Source organism: Astatotilapia calliptera, chromosome 17, assembly GCF_964374335.1.
Source record: "Astatotilapia calliptera chromosome 17, fAstCal68.1, whole genome shotgun sequence".
NCBI lineage: Eukaryota > Metazoa > Chordata > Actinopteri > Cichliformes > Cichlidae > Astatotilapia > Astatotilapia calliptera.
Window position 1 is genome coordinate 36,909,168 of NC_137438.1, and position 20,868 is coordinate 36,930,035.

The window sequence follows — 20,868 nt, forward strand, 5'->3', positions numbered from 1 at the left end:
GAGGTGACCAAATACTTATTTTCCACCCTGATTTACGAATAAATTCTTTACAAATCCTACCATGTGAATTCATGGATTTTTTTTTCACATTCTGTCTCTCACAGTTGAAGTGTACCTCTGGTGCAAATTACTGACCTCTGTCATCATTTTAAGTGGGGGAACTTGCACAATCGGTGGCTGACTAAATACTTTTTTGCCCCACTGTAGATGATGAATAGGGTCAAAAAGTCTCTGAAACATTAAAAAAGCTGAAAACTTCCACCCAAAATGGCAAATTTATAAGACAAAAAGTACAGATTTATGGGGGGGAAAGTAGTATTATAAGTGGAAAGAGCTGTTTCTTGCAAATTTGACACATTGTATATTGCTAATTTGTATATTTAATCTTAAAAATGCAGATTTTTCTGAAATTTTTGCTTGTTCTAGGAATGTCATGATACCAGGATACCACAGGTTGAGTAGTTAGTACCAATACCAGAAAAATTACATGACTCTTAATACTCAATTTAATACCAGAGTGCAAAAACAAACAAAAAAATGTAACAACAACAAAGACATTATTGGGCAGATGATTTATTTAAATTTTTAACATTATATTTTGTAGACAGGTCACAGACTCAAGTGTTAGGATGGTTGCAAGTAGCCTATTAACATTATTCCAAGGTACAGTGTTAGTGATAATAAATTAGTTAACACATTTCTATAGTGTTAGCCACTGGAAATATTTTAGCTAATTGAACATAGTTTATTTTTAATTACTTGACCCATGTCACGTATCAAAATTAGCACACAAATAACTGCAAATAGTGATCACGTTGCACTATGTTCCACTGGTTGTATTTGTTGTCATGTGTAGTAAACACCAATCCAGCTACTTAATAAGACAGCTTCACACATGACATCCTGCTGTGAGGAGCATGCGAGTGTGATGCATTTCTGTATGCATTTGATTAGAAGCTAAATTAGAATATTTGTCATTAAAAAGGTCTGGCTGTGTCTCGGTGGGAGACAGAAGATGTTGGCACGATTAGGTTGCTTATGAATGCTTGAAAACACACACACACAGGCAAAAACAACCCAGTATTTTTTATTTATTTATTTTTTGGTCTAGCTTCTTGGATTGCATGCACACAAAACACACGCAGATCAGTGCAAGCTCTGCCAGCTCCTCGCCGGCCCGCCAGCAGAGTGACCACGTAAAACTGTTTTTTGTGACATTTCCAACATGACATTTATCTGTGGGACCATCTGCGAGGGCCAACTGGCATGTTGCAACAACAAAATGAGTACTTGGCAACATGACAAAGCACACTGAGATTATGTGCATTCATATAGTAGCTAAATTTAATACCACAATGCTGGTTTTCTCAATACATATGTGGTTGTTCCATGAGGTAAATAAAATTGTAGTGATTTGCACTGCATGTTGGCAAAGATGTATCTCTGATATCTTATATTATTAGGATGTCATAGCATTAGAGAAGGTTGTTTTTAAGATGAGAACCACAGAAAACTACCATACATATACATTATTAACAGCACCTGGGTAGTGGGAAGTGAGGAAGTGAGTTTACCACGCAAAGAGTACTTGGGTAAGATGTCTATTAACAGTTGGCCAATTATATTAAGTGGCTTTTTCTTTTTAGCATTTTTATCTTTCATCTGTCCCAGAGAAAAACTCCATCTGCCACCAATTAATAGTGGGCACTTCCCTTGCTCTTATTTGGACAATTTTGCCACTGTTAGCTAACTAGCCTAAGGTCTTCCAATTTCATGTTTACCTGGGTGGCTTGCTGGATATCATTGCTGGATGCTGCTAATAAAGTTACACAATTACACAGTGAATTCGCCTTTATTATTATATTTACAAATATTGTCTTGGTTGTATCATTTTATTTTGTTGTATTCATCCGCGACACCTTAAAGGCTGGTCTGTGAAAATATTGTCTGACATTAAACCGGTCTGTAGCGCAAAAAAGGTTGGGGACCGCTGAACTACAACATCTGGCAGATCGAGAATTTATCAAGCTCACTGAGACTGCAGAGCTTGTACTGTATTATTAATTGCTGTGTTATCAATTTGTCATCAGCGTACTTGGCAATTTAAATTCTGACAAATAGAATCGAAGTCTGTTGCATATACTGGATACCAACTGCCATTGTATTCTGGTATAAATCTCTAGTTTCTATGCCAAGCTAGATTGTCTTGCCCCCTTTACCTAAATTCATATATTTCACAAAGCACTTAGTTTTAGTAGTTTGTTCTACTTGTGGTGATAATTAACCATTATTATAGTGCTGGTTGAAGGAAATTTGGCCAAGGTGTTGGGAATAAAATGTCACTTCTGGACTTTCTGAGACTTATTTTCTCATCTTCTGGAAAAGATCAAAGTTCACACCATGAGAGACCTTACAAAGTGCAAGCAGGAGAAAATAAAAGCAGAAAAGGAAACATGCCACGTGAACGATTTCAGGAAATGTTTGCAGTGTTTGCATGATAAAGTATGCACATTCCACTGGTCATTAATACCCTGAAAAGCATCTCTTTTTTTGCACATAATTGCTTCAACTTCTGGATCAAACCACTATTTTGGTAAGTGTGCAGTCTAAAGCATTGGTTGTACTTGGTTAGAAGTCCTTGATGCTACTTTTTGAGAAACCTGGAGCGAAGAACAAAAAAACCCTCTCTGCATGATTGTTGCAAAAAGCAGCAAAGAAACAAAGAGAATAAAAGAACACGGGTCTTTTCATCCACAGCTCAATATTTCTTGTCCCCTTTCTCTGTCTTCCTTCATAAATCTTACACTTCCTCTCCTGTCATCTGCCTTGATCCCCCTCCGTGGCCCTTCCTCCACCTCATCACCATCAATGTCAGATCTCCCTCTGCCCTCTGCTTTCCTCTTCTCTGCTTTTACTCTACTCTCCAGCCCAGTTGGAAGATCTTCCTGTCTTTTAAGATAGTTCGTTCACCACTCACAGGATGCACACACACATTTCCCACCAGTACACAGTGACCTTTACGTGCAAGATTATGAGGCTAATTCATTCGAAATGATCCATCAGCTAATGCATAAAGATGATATCTAATTTGACCAATTGCTGTACCACATTGTTCTGCATTTATAGCTAAACAACAGAGATGGGAAGGGAGATCCATAAAAAAAGAAAATCTCCTGCAGGATGCATGTTACTGATGTGATCCACACAGCCATCCATCCAGCTTCTTTTTTTCCTGAGTGATGCATTCTTGATAAATACATTTTTCATCACACAGGTTTCTCTGACAGTTTTTGAATGTTTGTGTGCGCGTGTGTGTGTGTGAGTGAGTGAAAGCAAGGAGGTTATTCATGTAACACCAAGAGAGCTCAGGGAGAGTACCTGACACATGAGTTTAAATCAATCTGCTGTAAAATAATAATGGCACGTATGGGACCATGTCCACGGCCATTACGCATACTCATGGCCAGTTTTAGTTCTCTGTAGGCCTTTTAATCTATTTGAAGTAACAAAAAAAAATTATTTGATCTTCTGCAAACAAACCCTAAACCACTACAGATACTTCTGCAGTTTCAGCACTATTGATGTCTTAAATCTTGCGCAACAGAAGCTCGGTAGATCTTTAGTTATGGCTTAGGTTAGCTTTCTATGGATTGGGCAAACACCTAGCTTCCATAGCTGTAGCAATTAGCTAGTACAGTGGAACTCCGACTTACGGATACCCCGTTTCATGAAAAATTCAAGTTACGAAGGCACTGAACAGCAATATTTTTGCCCGTGTTACGGCAAAATGCCCGAGTAACGAAATCCGCTGGCTCTGATTAGCTGAGCCTACAATGCCAACAATGCCTTCCGAATCATGTGACAACCCCTTGGCTTCCGTACTTGTGCTTCGCTGTTCCACTTGAACGAGGTATTGTTGTTCTAGTTAGCAATTAGCCTATAGCCTATCGTTTAGCATCGCCTCACTCAAAACGCGAATTACGAAAGACCCTCGGGAACGAATTAATTTCGTAAGTCGGGGTTCCACTACAATTATCTATAATTGTGAAGCTAAAATGTCAAACAGTGAATATAACTCTAAAGATTATGTTGTTTTCACGATGCTGTTGGTACTGTAACCAAGGACACCCTCGCCGAGCCACTAACACAACGGTGGACTTTTAATTTTTAATACATAAATAAATAAAAAGCAGATATAGCTAGGTTAACAAAGCTACATAAGCTTACTGCCCATTATTGAAATAAAAGTCATGCCATCATAAATTATAATGATTTTATTGTGCAAACTAGGCTTTACAAGTCATTATAGTGATCAACAAACTGGATTAAGAGCAGCTGATGGTCATTCAGCAAAAATCAGTACCTTAGCAGGCTACCCACTGAGCTGGTGTACGTACCATATAATCAGTATCTCCATGTATGCATATTATATGTGCAAACTTTTTTCCCTGCACCTTTCCGTTAAAAATACACTTGCGCATTTTTCCTAATTTTAAGCAATAGGCTTTTTTTTAAGTGACCATGCATGAAGAGAATGGAGTGCTAAATTAACAGCTAATGGGGCTGAAGTGGGCAGGGACAATCTGGGAGAACGTTAAGGCACTTTCAATAAAGAATTAGATTTGATAGGAAGCTGATGCCATGGAGACACATGCTAAACAAATCAGCCAGTAATATAACCCCACGGTCCTGCCTGGGCACTCTACACACATCCGTTTTCCTTTCTTATTACCGTTTTGCATTAATGCACGCATAAGTAAATAAAGATAAAGTAGTAAGTAATTTGATGACCAAAGAAAATAGGGCAGGAGAAGAAAATAAAAAAATATTAATATAAAGTATTACTTGCTGTATTCCTTCATTTTATAATAGCTTCATACTGGAAAGTAGTCACGATAGCTCACATAACATCTGTTTATATACTGTAGAGTACAGCTGGCTAAATACACATAAAGTAGTAATAGAACAGCGGCAGAGGTTAGCTGATCACTGCCTTGCTAGCACAAATAGAAAAATCCTCACCTGCCAGATAGAGCTTCAACACCTGTATACAGTTTGATCTCACAGACTCCTGAAATGTTATTGCAACACAAACAGCTGAGCATGATAAAAATTCACCTACTGGGATTGTGGATGAAGCTCAAGTACGTTTGCTTGCATAAATGGACATTACACAGAACAGAGCACAAATTAGCATTCAGGCAAGTGATACTAATGTGCACCAAGTTTAGTGTGTGAGCAGGTGTAAAGGCGGATTTATACTTCTCTGTTCAAGCTACACCTTTCTGAAACATAATCAGAAATGTGACGAAATGCAACCACATGCCAACACAGACCGCACAGGAATAAATGGTGCAAAGGCGATGCTTAGACTAGATCTCAAGCTCTCATTTAACCAGAATCTCTGAGAGACTTAGGTGCTGTTAACCACTGCTCCTTTGTGAAGTTGGACTGAAAAGAAAAAAAAATATTTAGATCGTGTGAGGTTTGTAACTGTATTTGACAGGCTGGGGTTTATAATTACAGATATCCCCTAACGCAGCACTGATCTCCATAAGTATGTTAGATATGAAAGGGCAAATCAGAGGGAAACGTGTTAACTGTCAGTTTGATGAAGTGAGAAACACAACTTTGTCACTTCATCAAGATGTTATTGGTTGAACTGGCTGGTCAGTTACAATCTCAGTCAATCTTTCGCCTGAATTCCTTTGATAAAGACCAGAAGAGCTCACTTTTTTTGTTAGATATTTTACTCCAAGGCTGACGGGAGGAGGGAGGCTTTCTGTGGGAAAATGTGCTAATAGGGTCTCAAATGTACCCTCTGTGTGAACATATGTGACTTGGAGAGAGGGAGGAAAAAAGTGAACACTGTCAATCCGTTCCTGTCAAGTTCCTAACTTGAGAGAGAGAGGACTGTTAGAACTGGCAGCCAATATGTGCTTTTCTAGTTTGGTCTGGATTTTTTTTTTTTTTTGCCTGTCTGCCAGATTGTCTCATTGCCCTTTTCCTTCTTCGCCTGTGCCAGCCTGGTGGTTTAATCAGAAAAAGCAGCTGGGGACAGGGAGAGGAGCTTGTTTCTAAGCCTGGCTGATTTACTGGCTCCTCAGACCTTCTTTATGTCTCACCGGCTAATGGGGCTAGCCTGGCAGCTTCACTGGAGGTAGACAAAAGAGGCAGTAGACAGGGAGCTTAGCAAAGCATACAGCACACATGACGAGTGACGGGAGGCGTCAGCAATAACTCAACACACAGTGCACATTCTGTGGTTAAAGTAGCCCATGCTCCGTATGGTGGAAGATGATAAAATATAGTTTTTAATCATTCATATCTTTACATTATATTCATCACTGAAGGGTGAGTATTGTCATGGTAACAGCTGTGTTCTCCCCCTTTCGTTTTGTTCTCTATGTTCTGTAGTCTGTCCTCGCCTCATCCAGCAACCCTCTGAGTTTTTTATTATTCACCTCAGTTTCAGCGAGCAGGCAGATTGTTTCTATCACCTAATATCAATCATCCAGATTCACCTTTTTCTCTGTCAGCCCAGTGTGTGAGTTCTCAGGTTACAACTGTGAACGTCATCATCAGGATTCAGTTCTCACTACATGTTCTGAAACCCTAACAAATGTACTAATTAATAAATTAATAAAATTAATACCATTTTTGCAATCAGTGCATGGACTTTTCATTTTTAACCCCTAGGCCTGTTTTGAATTGTAACACCAATCTGTAGATCAAATAGACCTTGCTGTTTCTTTATTTGGGTGTTCACCTGTGATACATGGCTCATGACTCCCCTGCTTCATCCTTCCTATTGTTTATGTGCCAAAATGTCCTTTGACAAGACACTTAACACCCAAATTGGGTTAAACAGTGTCTTCTAAACCCAGATCCTTTACCTTTCAAAATATGTACACTGGTCCACTTTATATTGACTTTATAAGTGGTTAAAAAAGTGGGCAGGTGGCACCTCTATAATGACATACTACAGCAATTAAAAAGGCTGGTCTAGTTATTTACAATTGAATTATTCAGTTACCCTTTATTTTGCAAAAAAGGAGAAACGCCTAGCTTCCATAGCTGTAGCAATTAGCTGGTATTATCTATAATTGTGAACCTAAAATGTCGAGCACAATGAGTATTATGAACTTTCAAGCTTATACCAACAAATCAACCACTGCAACATCTCTTCTCCTTTTGTTTTTGTGATTTCCTTTTGAGTAGGCCGTCACTGGCATCTGATCCTTTTTCCTTGTACAGCAAATGTAAAATTTCTTAATTCTTTTTCTCGTCATGCAACGTAAACACACACTTAAAGCGTTATGTTTTTGTGAAAAATTCGCCCTCAAAAACGCGCGGTGAAAAAAAGTTGACATTAAGCGACAATGAGCTGGTCCTGATGTTTTGACTGTGTTTGAGCTACAAGCGCACTTGTTGCCACATGCAGCGATCTGATTGGTCTACTTTTTGGAAAAATTTGAAAAATGACACAATCAGTCTGATTGGCTAATTTTATAACACAGGAAATATTTTTTCAGTCTGGTGTAAAAAGAGTGGCCTTAAAACTGACTGTTAATTTAATTATACCTTTACAGTGTCCAATGGCTGCATTTTGATTAGTATTTTAGTTTGGAAGGAGGTTCCTGGGTGGACCTCCTGCTGGAAAAGGACATTGCCATGCATGTTAGGTTAACTGCTGATTGTAAATGATCTCTGGAAGTGCGACTATGCAGTCGTCTGTCTCTCTGTGAAGGACTGGAAACATGTTGAGGGTGTAACCTGCATTAATGTCGGGCCTTTCTCTTACAGTATGAAGTGCCTTGAGGCAACAGTTTTGGAACTATATAAATAAAATTGAATTGAACTATCATGGCAGCTGGATAGCTGGTAACCCCCCATGACTCTGAGCTGTATAAGGAGACAACAAAATAGATGGATTCTGGCTGATATTATAACCATGGCTTAGTCTTATGTGGTTTTGAAACACTACAGAGACATCACAAAGACAGGCCCTAAAATAACAACTTGCTTTAGATTATACAGTTTTAAATTCACATACTCGAGTTCAATATCTTGGATACGAAAAACACAAACACACACACCAACCGAGTGATTTATTATTGGCTTATCCACACGTACATCTGGAGTGAACACATCTGGGACGGATGGGAAAGAGGCCCACGGATTCGATTCATTTGCTATGTCACAAGACAACTGTTGTTATTTGTGCGTCTGCTGCGTTGGACTCTTTCTCTTAAACATGTTGCTTCTTCTGATTTGGGCTGTACTTTGGCGATTTCATCAGATCTGCTCTCTTTCAGCCTGACTCCAGATGAAAATAACTATAACCTGTGCCAACTTGCATTCTGATCTGTCTCTGGGACTTTTCCAGCCACGAAACGATGCGAAGCTAAAACAAAGCAAACAACAGAAATGGAGACGCTGGCATCAAAAAATTGATTGTCACCAGCGTGAGGCCTTTAATGTCAATTTTGAGTGATGTCATTATCACCACAGTAAGCCGCAGTACTTATTTTTTCAAACGAAAGGGCAATCAGATTTCAATTTGCAGGCAGGAAAACACATTTTAATGCCATCTGTAAACATAACAGGCCCGAAACAGTCTCGGCTGAGGATGTAATGATGCTCGGTGCAAATGGGTCATCTCTCGACACAGATAAACTAGCAGGTAGACCTTTTTGGGAGGACTAATAATGGATTGGATTTATATGGCGCTTTTCAAGGCACCCAAAGCACTTTACAATGCCACTATTCATTCACTCTCACATTCACACACTGGTGGAGGCAAGCTACGGTTGTAGCCACAGCTGCCCTGGGGCAGACTGACAGAAGCGAGGCTGCCATATCGCGCCATCGGCCCCTCTGGCCAACACCAGTAGGCAAGTAGGGTAAAGTGTCTTGCCCAAGGACACAACGACCAGGACAGAGAGCCCGGGGATTGAACCGGCGACCTTCTGGTTACAGATACGCTTCCCAACCCCCTGAGCCACGGTCTCCCAGCAACTAGAAGATTGGCAGATACATAAATCAGAGAGTCAGAAAGGTGGATAGGGACAGAGCTATGACAGATTAAGTTTGTCCGCTCTGCTGTTCATAATGTTGGTGACAGGGATGAAGATAAATATACAGTAAGAGAGGCAGACACTCAGTAACCAGATCTCTCTGCGAGAGAGACAGAAGCAACCGCTCAAAGACATCCAGAGTTTCACCGCTGCTTTATTATCATCCTTTCTCCTCACATTTCTGTCCATTTACTTCTCAAAATCTAATCACGCATGGGCAAACGGCCATACCTAAAGCCTCACGCGCACCCGCTTACATACACACAACCACGCGAGTGCACAGATGTCATGCACAAACACGCACGTGCCACACAGGCGCGCCTGCACAGACTCCAAAGTCCATAGGGTCACATTTCGTTCATTTAGTCACATGTGTGCAAACACGCCCGTACAAGAACTCTTATCCTGCTGCTCTCACCTCCGGTGGTTGCTAAGCAACAGCACATATCCACAGATTGTTTACGGAGCCTTGCAATATAGTTCATCTCTAAAGGGAGGCGAGGCAGGGACCGATGACACAATCCCCTCAGATGAAAAGAATAAGCTGGTCCATCCCTTCGCAGGCAAGTGGGCAGTAATGCAATGAGTCCTCTTGCTCCCCACTGGGCGACGTGAAGCGACAGATGACAGAAATGTTTTGTGATTTAATAGCGTGTCGCTGAAGCGAATGCACCCATCTGAGATCTCTGGTGCTGAGAGGCGAGGCATGTGACATCGTGTGCCATGCATCGTTATTGTTTTCATTAACTCTGAGGGCAAAACTGATAAAAACACACTTGAACTTTTCCCTTTCGGTGCCAATGCGATGTAGAAATAATAAAGGCTGTGCCGTTTGAGCTCTTGAAAAGATGACACATGGACACAGCCTCAAGTATCAGAGGTCAATTTTTTCCAGTATACTACACATGAAAGGGCCTCTAAGTTCGGCAGTTACAGACTGCTGACAAATTAAAGGGAAAAACCTGAACCCTTGACCCCTTCATTGACACACTGGCTTTGTAAGGCTATACGGCACGTATCAGCATCCCTTAAAGGGAAGGGTTACTGAAAATCAGTGCAAAGTTGTTTTGGGTGATCGCCTTTATCTATTTGCTCATTTGATGCTGAACACTGCAGGCTCTGTTTAATTTTACAAAAGTCTGTTGCTCTGGGAGAACAAGCAGAATAAATCAGACCCGTGCGCCAGACCCGACGGAAAGGTTTGGTGATGTTTCCACTCACATGACTGTGTTGATTCCTGAAAGCTGCTGGAACATCTGAAGACCACAGCCCACCACCAGGGCTCGTCGTGTTGGGGGGTAGGTCAGCATCCGCCAGATCACCGGGCCGTCTGAGAGACACAAGCAAAGGTACAGAAATGAGTTTTGCACGCAGCACAAGATAAGATAACTGCTATCTCAAGGGCGACATGTGAAAAAGAAACCAGGCGTGAAAGTGCAGTTCCTCAAATGGCCACTGGCTGGCTCCATCACCAGAGATTTCTGTGTTAAATTGCCCAAATTTACAGTCATCAACTGTATGTTTTCCTTTACTACATTCATGAAATTTCTCTGAGGTCTTCCTTTTTTCCTCTTCCTGCCTGACATCTTCAACATCCTTTGTTTGTATATCCACCATCCCTGCTCCGCACATATCCAAACACCTCAGCCTTGCCTCTCCAACTTGGTCCCCGAACCTCACAGCCTGAAGTGTTCCTCTGATGTAATCATTCATAATCCTGTCAATTCTGTCTTAACACCTTTAACTCTCCTGTGTTTTTGTCAGTACCACCATCTTCAAACCTTCTTGTAACCCTTCTCTTTGACTCTTGCTATTATCTTCTGTCACAAATCACCCCTGACACTCGTCTCCACCCACTCAATCCTGCCTACACGCTCTTTTCATGTCTTATATGCAATCAGTTGCTTTGGATGGTTGACCCCAGGTGCTATAAAACTGCATAAAGATTTATGAACATGGCATGAGGTGCTAGAAATACAGGACCACCTGCCTTCATAAGTGCTTTAATTCTTCTTGGCACAGATTCAACAAGGCACTAGGCAAGGCAAGGCAAGGCAAATTTATTTGTATAGCACAATTCAACAACAAGGTTATTCAAAGTGCTTTACAGAGACATTAGAAACAAAAACAAATAAAAAGCATGATTTAAAATTGATTAAAACAAGCAAACAAACAAACTAACTAAACACACACATTTCACACCTGTTCGCTAATTGTTCACTAGAACAATTTCACAAATATTTTGGTCCATATCGGTCATTTGGTCATTGTTAAGTTCAGGAAACCAGTTTTAGAAGATGTGACATGGTGTGTTATCCTGCTGGAAGCAGCCATCAAAAGATGGTACACTGTGGACATAAAGGGATGGGCCTCAGCAACAATACGTGGGTAAGCTGTGGAGACGATGCTCAGTTGTTATTAAGGAACACAAAGTGTGCCAACATATATTCCCTACAATATTACAACAACACTTCTGCCCATTGATACATTAGATGATCGGTCCATGGTGGGTGTATTCGGGTTGTTAACGTCAAATGCTGACCCTACTTTGTGAAAGTGGCAACAGAAATTGAGACTCATGAGAGAAAGCCAATCTTCTGTTGTCCAATTTTGGGGAATCCATGCAAATCGTCGCCTCAGCTCCCTGCTCTTAGCTGGCAAGAGTAACACCCAGTGTGGTCTTCTGCTGCTGTAGCCCATCTACTTCAAGGTTCAATGTGTTTTTGTGTTTCAGAGATGCTCTTCTGCAAACCTTTGTTGTAATGAGTCCTTTTGAGCTGCCTTTTGAACTACTTTAACCATACTCCCCTAACCTTTGGAATCAACGAGTGAATTTTTTCACCCAGAGAATCTGTGCTCACTGGATATTTTCTCTTTTTCAGATTATTCTCTGTTTGGTTGCATAGATTAGCATTTTCTGAATTACTCAAACCAACAATCACGCCACGTTCAAAGTCACTCGAATCACCCTCCGTTCCACAATTCTGGTGCTCAATTCAAAATTCAGCAGGTTGTCTGGACCTAAATGCGCTGGGTTGCTGCCATGTGATCGGCTAATTAGATATTTGCATTAGTCAGCAGTTGAACAGTAAGTAACAGTACGTTAGCTGGCTGCTGCTGCTGCTTTAATATTTAACACATATAGATGAGAGTGTTGTCAACCACACAGCTTTAAAAAATGTCAAACCGTTCTCATTAACACGAGTGGAACAACGTTCAGCTTAACCATGATCTAATTAAAAAATGCCACCAAATATTTTCAAACCGCACACAGGAAACTCAGTGGGTTTGTCACCATTAGTTATCCATAACAGATTTCTGATTTAGTGTTTAAGTTAGCATCATGAGTCACACTCTCCTCAAGCTGGAAGGCATAGCGGAAGCAACCATGTGACCAAGCGAAGATCTCTTACACAAGATGCTGAGGTTTTGTTTGTTCCAGTGATGCCGTCCTGTTGCTCTTGAATGTTTTGGAAAAACATGCAAATTTGCCTTATTTTCTTAGTGCCATTTTCCTCTTTCAGATGGCGGATATCTCACTGTGGGATGGAGCAAATATCTGAATTTGGCTTTGGCCACACAGAGTCCTACTTGGCTCATCTTCGGAGCCAGACTGCGATTTCCAACGCACGCAGACTAGTGATTCCTTCGGGAGGAGAAGTCTTAATAGGATGAGAGAATGGCTGGACAGGCATGGGGCTCTGGGATGAAGAGGGAGACATCCAGAGTGCTAACAGATCAGACAAACAAGTCTGAACACACACACACACAGGTAATATCAGGATACACAAGTGACTGTGCAAACACGGGCAGAAAATACAAACGTATCACAAACAAGGATGCATGAGCCTGCACATATGAGCTGATGCGCACAGACTGAGTATTTTGGAGCAGCTGTGTGTGGGAGGACTTTGGACCAGTGAACATCTCCTTTTGCTGTTTGACAAGCAGATCAGACTCTGTAAAGGAGGCTCCCGCTGACACACAAACACACTTAAGCCTACCTTTTAATGGGTGCCTGTCAGCCCTCGTTGGAGGATATTATCATCAACTTTGAGTCTTTTCAAACCTGAGATGCCGCGAGAGGCTTTTTAACTTTCATCTGTTTTTCCACATTTTCACAGAAGACTTCTCCTCATCTTTTTATTTTGAAGAGATTGGAAGCAATTCTCAGTACCTTGTACCTTAGTAATAAAAGCACTGTTATATGCTTAATATATGTCAATATGGGATTGACATATACAATATGGGATTGTTCAGACTTTGAAGTTTTAACAAAATCATACTTTCATACACAGTCTCCTATTATCAGAGGCTAAACATTAATGAAATAATTAACTGTCAGGCAGTTTCATAATATTGAGGATTGTTTTCTAGTTATTTAATGACAAACGAATCAGACAAATCAGATACTGTAGAAGGTTTGGACTTGATTTCAAGTGTTAAACTTGTGCAAGTGACCGAGGCCTGCGTTAGACTGAAAAACTAAAATAACTAAAATAACCATAGATTGTTAATTTGGAGTGGCCAAAGACTGATTTCTTTTCTTGGTTATGAAAAACCACAATATCACATTTATGGAAAGAAATGAAACGTGTTTTCTACAAGATGCAAATCACTGGTTAGACTCAAGAATAGGAAGGTTAGATTAGACCTCATCAAAAAAACATCTAAGAAGAAAAAGAAAATTCTGGACAGAGGGAACCAAAGTTTTACCAGAATGACAGGAACCATAAAGTGAAGAAGGAAAGGAGCAACTTCTGATCCAGATCACATCACATCATTTGCCAGACATGGAGGAGGCATTTACACATATGACTTCTGAAGTGTACAAAGGTATACTCTCTGCTTAAATTAAGCGAAATGTTGCAAAACTGATTAGTCAGTGGTGTACAGCACCAATGGATAGCTCAAGGCATAATCCAAAGGCAACCCAAGAAATTCTCCAAGCAAAAACATGGGATTTTCTTCAATTCCCAAGTCCGTCACTGGAGCATATTTTTTCGACTATTAAATAAAATACTGAAGAGAGACGCACAAATAAGCGGCACCTGAAGGTGTCTGCAATAAATTAGAACATCTCAAGGTAAGAAAACGATTCAGACAGTCATTGTCAGCAAAGGATTTTTAACCAGGTATTAAAAACAGTCCTTATATTTGTTTGTCCAGTTACTTTTGAGCCTCTGAAACTGGACTTTGAATAAAAATGTCTGCATTAAAATCCACAAATATAAGGTCTGACTATGCTGATCCTAAATAACCAAAATACAAAGAAATTGTGTAAAAGCAGAATGCAATCATTTCCAAAACTTTCATGAATAAATATGAGCACATTTGGAATTTGAAGGCAGAAATATACTTCAAATAAGTTGGGATGGGGTCACAAAAGACTGGAAAACTAAGTTCCTTTTCCAACTATATCTCATGTAGGTGGATATAACTTGTAGAGGAACAGCTTCTTGGAAGTCACGATGGGCAGAGGTTCACCAATCTGCAAAAAAAACCCAATATCTACAAGTTGTGGAATTATTTCAGGTTAATAAATAGATGGATAATGTTCCTCAACATAAAATTGTGACTTTAAATAGCAAGTTATTTAGAGTACATAATATCATCAAACGATTCTGAGAATCTGAAGAAATCTCTGTGCACATTGGGAAAGGCTTAAAATCAGTACTGGACATCCATGATGTTTGTGCCCTGCAGCGCTGCATTAATCAACTGAAAACATCTGGGGCATAATGAAACAAGAAAATACGACAAAGACTGTTGAGATGCGAGAATACTACCATATTTTTCAGACTATAAGGTGCACTTAAGATCCTTTCATTTTCTCCAAAATTGACAAATTGCCCCAATAATCCGGTGTGCCTTATGTATGAACTCTGGTTGTGTTTACTGACCTCGAACCGATTTTATGTGCGTATGCGTACATGGTGCTCAAAAATCTGTCTAAATGTTTTAGTTCGTCTTTATCTGACTGTTTTGCTTCGCTTAATGCGCCTTATGGTCCCAAAAATATGGTATATCAGACAAGAATGGGACAACATGGGAACTGAAGAAGCTTCTTGGATGAGAGGTGAAACATCTTCAACAAACTTACAGAAGTCCAGTCAACCTGCATGACTGGGAATTTACACAATGGGTCAACATTCCTCTCCAAAAGGACAATGTGAGCCAATATTAGACTTTAACACAAAAGATATGGTTATTATTGAAACACAGGGCCACTAATGAGAATTACTAGACCAGCTGATTTCTGGGAAATATAGGATTCCAGAAGTTTTGCATATTGACTTTTACTAGAGATTTAAAAAAGAAAAATCAGGCAATCTCAGTCGCTGTTGCCCAGATTTAAACTGTTTTGTAATCATGTGCTCATGGGTCCACTTTTGTGATCATAAAATTCTAAATTGCTGGACTCATTAGCAAATGTGTTCAGGTTATGTAAAACATTTCTTTACTGTAGCTTCCTTTTACTCGGCTCACACAGCCACTATATGTTTCTCTAAGCAGCCCTGTTATTGTTTTTTAAGTCAATGTTTAAAGGAAGTTCTCCACAGAGAAAATAAAGAGAAAGCAATGTGTTTATGGTCCAAGCCACGTCCATGGCACAGGTTGATTTTTTGATCCCCGCTGAGCAGACCATGGGACTCTTATCTGATTAGCCGACAGGGAAATCACAAATGAACTATCGAGAGGTTTGAAACCTAACGGCCGAATGGAGGCGAGATAAAACACACGTTCACGTGCAATCAATTAAAGAAACGCTGTGTATTTTTCCTGGCTGGTTTTTCCCCACAGAATACCACGAGATCAAGCAAACAGTGTAAGAAAAGGGTTATGCACAGACTCTCAGACAAACTCGCAAAACACACAGCTTCATTTCCTCAGCTGAACACCACCCAGCTGTAATTTAATCAGATGAGATATTGAAAAAGAGGGATGGCAATGAAAAACAAGCCAGCGGGCTACCAGTGAGCCACAAGCGCAGTGATTGCGTCTCATAATACTGCCGTAATTGCACGTTCGTTTTCCACACTGAACCTTTCCAGTTACATCTGCATCACTTGAATTCGATCTATCCACAACAATTTAGCCTAAAAAAATGAAATACAGTTCATGTTGTCTTGTGATCAAGCCATACAGAAGTTCAGTTGAGTTGTGGATCATAGCTGAGAGCATGAAGCAAGCAAATATACACGATGGGATAAGAGTTCCTAGTAGAAAGAGGCACTTAGAAACATCCTTAGACACACAGACACTCACACCAAGCTCAACAGGGGAACACAACTATCCACACAAGCTGTGATTATACTTCCAGCATCACTACCTGCACAGATCTCCTTTGATTGCTCATCTTATCGGGTTTCAATTCAGTAAATAGCTCCACTCTACCACTATAATCCGATTTGTTTGTGCAGTGAAGTAGGGAAGCCTGGGATGTGTGTTTAATGTCTCCAACTACTTCTTTGCATAATCTTTGATATTCTTTGAAGGAATGTCCAATTAGTGTTTTCCCTTGGCTACTTGCTTTTTGGGAAAACATTGCTAGTCCAGTCAGATGTTTCTTTTTATTCATACTTCAAACTCGTGCCATACTCAGCTCCATGAAATATGCAGCAGGAAGAGGAAAAATACAAGGAGAGGAATAAAGACTTTGTTGGAAGCTTGCTTTCCAGGAAACTGGAATGCTTCCACTGACGGGACTTATAATTACAGATTTCCACATTGATTTGTAAATCTGTGAAATCCTTTCAGTCTGTGGGTCAGTGCATGGTCAATACACCACAAAGGGATACACTGGGACTGAGCAATGCCCAATCAAGAAAACAAAGAGGCTCGATGGAAGCGCATAAAAATGCAGGTTCAGACTTTTAAAAGGAATGGTCTTGCATTTAAGTTAGACAGGAATAGCTACTCCTATCCCATCCAATCACCACGCTTTGGGGAAGTAAGTGGCAGGAAACAGGCTACACTTCTCAGACAAGCAGGCTGCAATCAAGGACCGAGGCCTTGGCAGCCAATCTGTAGCCCTTCTACATCAACCCCCATCCCCCCTCTAATTATTTTTTCCACATACTTCCCCTCTCCTCATACTTTTTCTCCTCTCCTCTGCTTCCTTATGTAAGTAGGATCATGACATCTCACATGTCACAATAAGAATCCTGAACAGAAAGTAAAAACTAGTAGAGAATAAATAACATCATCTGAAGCACGGTGTAGCCTCTAAGGTTCTTGATCATTAAAGCAACTTTAGGATTTTCACGCACAAAAGAATTTAACTTTTTGGAAAAATAAAGTTTTTCTCTGAAAGTTGATTAAACTTTTAAAACCTTCAACAAGAATCTAGGGGAAGCTTGGCTAGATTAGCATCACCACTGGAAACATTTGGGGAAAGAAAATAAAGAAGAGTCAAAAGAAACCCTTCAGCCATGCTACGGGTGTCAACCTCTGAAACTTTCCTGGTGGCATCACATGATTGGAACCACAAAAACAACAACAAGCTAATCCGAGCAGCAGACCAGAATAAATAGCTGTTCATAAGAAATGTTAGATAAATCTTTTTATGTTTTGTGTGTCCATCCATCCATTATCCTTTGCAGGGTCGCGGGGGTGCTGGAGCCTATCCCAGCTGTCATAGGGCGAGAGGCGGGGTACACCCTGGACAGGTCGCCAGTCTGTCGCAGGGCCAACACACAGGGACAGACAACCATTCACACTCACATTCACTCGCACATTCACACCTAGTGGTAATTTGGATTTTTTCCAATTAACCTATCCCCACAGTAACACCTCAAAATCCAAAATACAGGGGACTTTCATGCCCTTCTCATTTTTTTTTCTTTGTAGTACACTGTATGCATGACTCTTTACATTTAGCTTATGGCAGGAAAGTAAATGAACTTGTTAAAGTCCTGAGTCTGGTGCCCCAGTGTCCATGTTTTTGAGTATGGTTAATATTTCTAGCTTTTGTATCAGTTATGGTTGTTGTTGGACTGTGTTTTCTTGGGTTAAAAGGATATTCTAAGTTGGATTAGTTTCTCTGATTGGCTTATGTTTTTCTTGTACTTTTGGTCTTCATGTTAGGTTATTTAGTTTCTTGCTGTTAGTGATTATGTTTTACCTCCCTCAGTGTCTAGCCTTGTCTTGCGTTTTGAGAGTCTTGTCTCTGTTTAATTTCTCCAGTCAAAGTGTAAAGCTTGCGTGTCTTGTCCGTGTCTATGTATTTGTCATGCTTCCTGTTTTATTTTGATAGTCCTTGTCCTGTGTGCAGTGCATTTAGTTTTGCTTCCGTTCTATCTCGTTATGTCAGATTCGTCCCAGCTGTGTTTCCACCTGTTCCCCATCCTCTCGTTATTCTGCCTGTGTGTCGTGTGTACTTCCATGTTTCCCAGTCATGTCAAGTCTCTTCCAGTCACCTACAACCAGTCAGGAGTTTCTTACTTGTAGTTCATGTTTGGTTTGTTTCTTTAGTATTCATATATTTTGTTTTTAGTTTGTTTTTGGCCAACATTAAAGCTTCTGCCTTTAGTTAAGCATCCTGTCTCCGAGTCCTGCGTTTGGGTCCTAACCTAGCCTGCCACACAGCTCACCATAACAGAACTATTCCTTTAACTACGTAAAATCATGGTGAAAGTTGCAAATGGTGGTGCTTTAAATTCAAGCTTTATTAGCATATAATAGTACAGTCACAGATACAATCAATTCACTATAAACAAAAAAAAAATAAGCAAAAATTGTGATTTTGTGACATGCTGTTGTTTATAATGCAGGATTACAGTTGAAACTGTGAAATGAAAAATGCCAGTAATTTACTGTAATTTAACAGGGACAAGTTTTGCAGTACAGGAAACTCTTCTAAGATGCTAAATCACAAAAAAATAATTTTCATGCATTTTTTATAGCCCTATACTGTCATGGTCCTGGGTCAGTGACCCAGTGTTTTTGGTTGTTGTACTTTTACTTTTGATAGTTTTATGTATTATGACTGTTGTGCTTTGGTTTCCCGGGTTTAGCTGTGTTCCCTCTGGTTGGTGTCATCCCTGCCTGTGTATCCCCTTTTGTGTAGTTAGGTCTCTGTGTTTAGTAAGCGTTTCTTAGTCTGTGTCTTTGCGTGTATGTGTTCCTGTTTTACTTTGAAGGTCCCTGCCTGATGTCAGTGCGTTCTGTTTACGTTCCCCTGCCTCGTCAGCTGTGATGTCTTCCAGGTGTGTTCCCCTCCTGTTTCCCATCCCTTGATTCCTGGTGTGTGTATTTATAGTGTGTGTTACCTCGTCCTTGTTGCTGGTTCGTCTGTGTCTCTCCGGCCGTCATTCTGTGTATTTCCCTGTGCCTCCCTGCATCTCTGTTTCTGGTTAGTTTCTGTTAGTTTTTCCCAGTTTAGGTTTTCTTAGTTCCATGTTCACCCTCGTCATCTCTGCTGTATCCACATTTGGTTAATAAACTCACTTGCACCAGAGCTGCTGCATCTTGGGTCCTAAATAATCCACACACGGCAACCCGTGACATATACAGACAGTTTTGAAAGAACAAACCTAAATTATTATAGAAGATCTCTTCAAATTTGCTTCAATCTTCAATCGCTTTTACAGCGTACAGATTGTGTATCAGTCTCTGTCTTCTAAATCCTTTGTTATTATACTATTAAGTGAGAGTATTGGTGTCATAATCGTCAGCTCTCAAACTCCTCATAAAATGATAGATTTCAGAGTTAAGCTGGCATCCGAGTCCTTCCACTTGTTTTCATTCTTCCTTTCATTTCAGAACACAGACGACCTTTTGAGAACAATTTATTTATGTGCTCTGATTTTTTTACCCACAAATAATAACAACCACTTTGACATCAAGAGGAAAAATGGTATGTTGAGAGGAGGTCGAAGAAAATTAAATCTTGCAAGAAGGATGCTCTCAAGTACTGGTTAGGGAGGCGATTCCTGTGTCAGCCAGAGGTAACTTAAGTCACCTGTATCCTACATGTGCACCCCATTGTTTTAGCTGGTGGATGTAAATCCTATTCCAACAGGGCTTCAAAGTCTAAAATACTTTTTGGAAAGCAGGAATCTCATTTGGTTCATTCCGAGATAATTGAGAATCACTCAGGTCCTGTAGGGCTTGGGAGAAAGAGCATTTTAAGTGGAGCTGATGAAATCTTATCGGTAGACCAGACTCCCGTCTGCAGATGCAGGGTAGCAGCTGTGTTTACCTAAGGGCACTGAGGGGCCAGCAGTTGCCAGGAGCTGAGAACCAGACAGACAGATGGATGGATAGATGGACGGATAAATGGAGTCACACACATGAAAGAAAAATCCACAAGAGTGGCAAGGGAGCTTACACTAATTCAACATAAATATGACACCCTTGAGCACTGACAGTAGAAACTCTTCCTACTGGCAGTTTCATTCAGGATGACTGACACATAAAAAGCTTCTGCGTATACTTTATCACCACCTGGACCAAAGGAGCACTTCACATCATTTAGCGTTGCACTGTAACTTTGCCAGACTCATACGAGACAGTAATAGATTAAAAACTGATGCAGCATAACCAGAACGACCATCTCTATTCAGTGCCACTCATTCTGTGTTAAAACCTGAATCACAGCTCTGTGAAGCTGTTAGGCTAGTGTTTCCTCAGGCCATGTAAGCTCATTTCTCTCGAGCTCCACTCCTACAGATGTTTCTTTTTTAAGCTCTAGCTTATGCTAAGAACCGGCTGCTTCTGGAACCAAAGAAAACCTAAATAATGAGGGAAAAAACTGTACCAAAGTCATATGGAGCATCAGCGG

The 20,868-nt window shown here is 40.4% G+C and overlaps 1 protein-coding gene across 1 annotated transcript in view; it reads right to left on the reverse strand.

Moving 5' to 3' along the window:
• slc2a13a (solute carrier family 2 member 13a) overlaps positions 1–20,868 on the reverse strand; it is an 89,642-nt gene that overhangs the window by 20,650 nt on the left and 48,124 nt on the right. Inside the window, exon 4 of the mRNA XM_026146073.2 lies at positions 10,302–10,410. Coding sequence (XP_026001858.1) covers positions 10,302–10,410 — 109 coding nt within the window. The remainder of the gene's footprint in view (positions 1–10,301; positions 10,411–20,868) is intronic.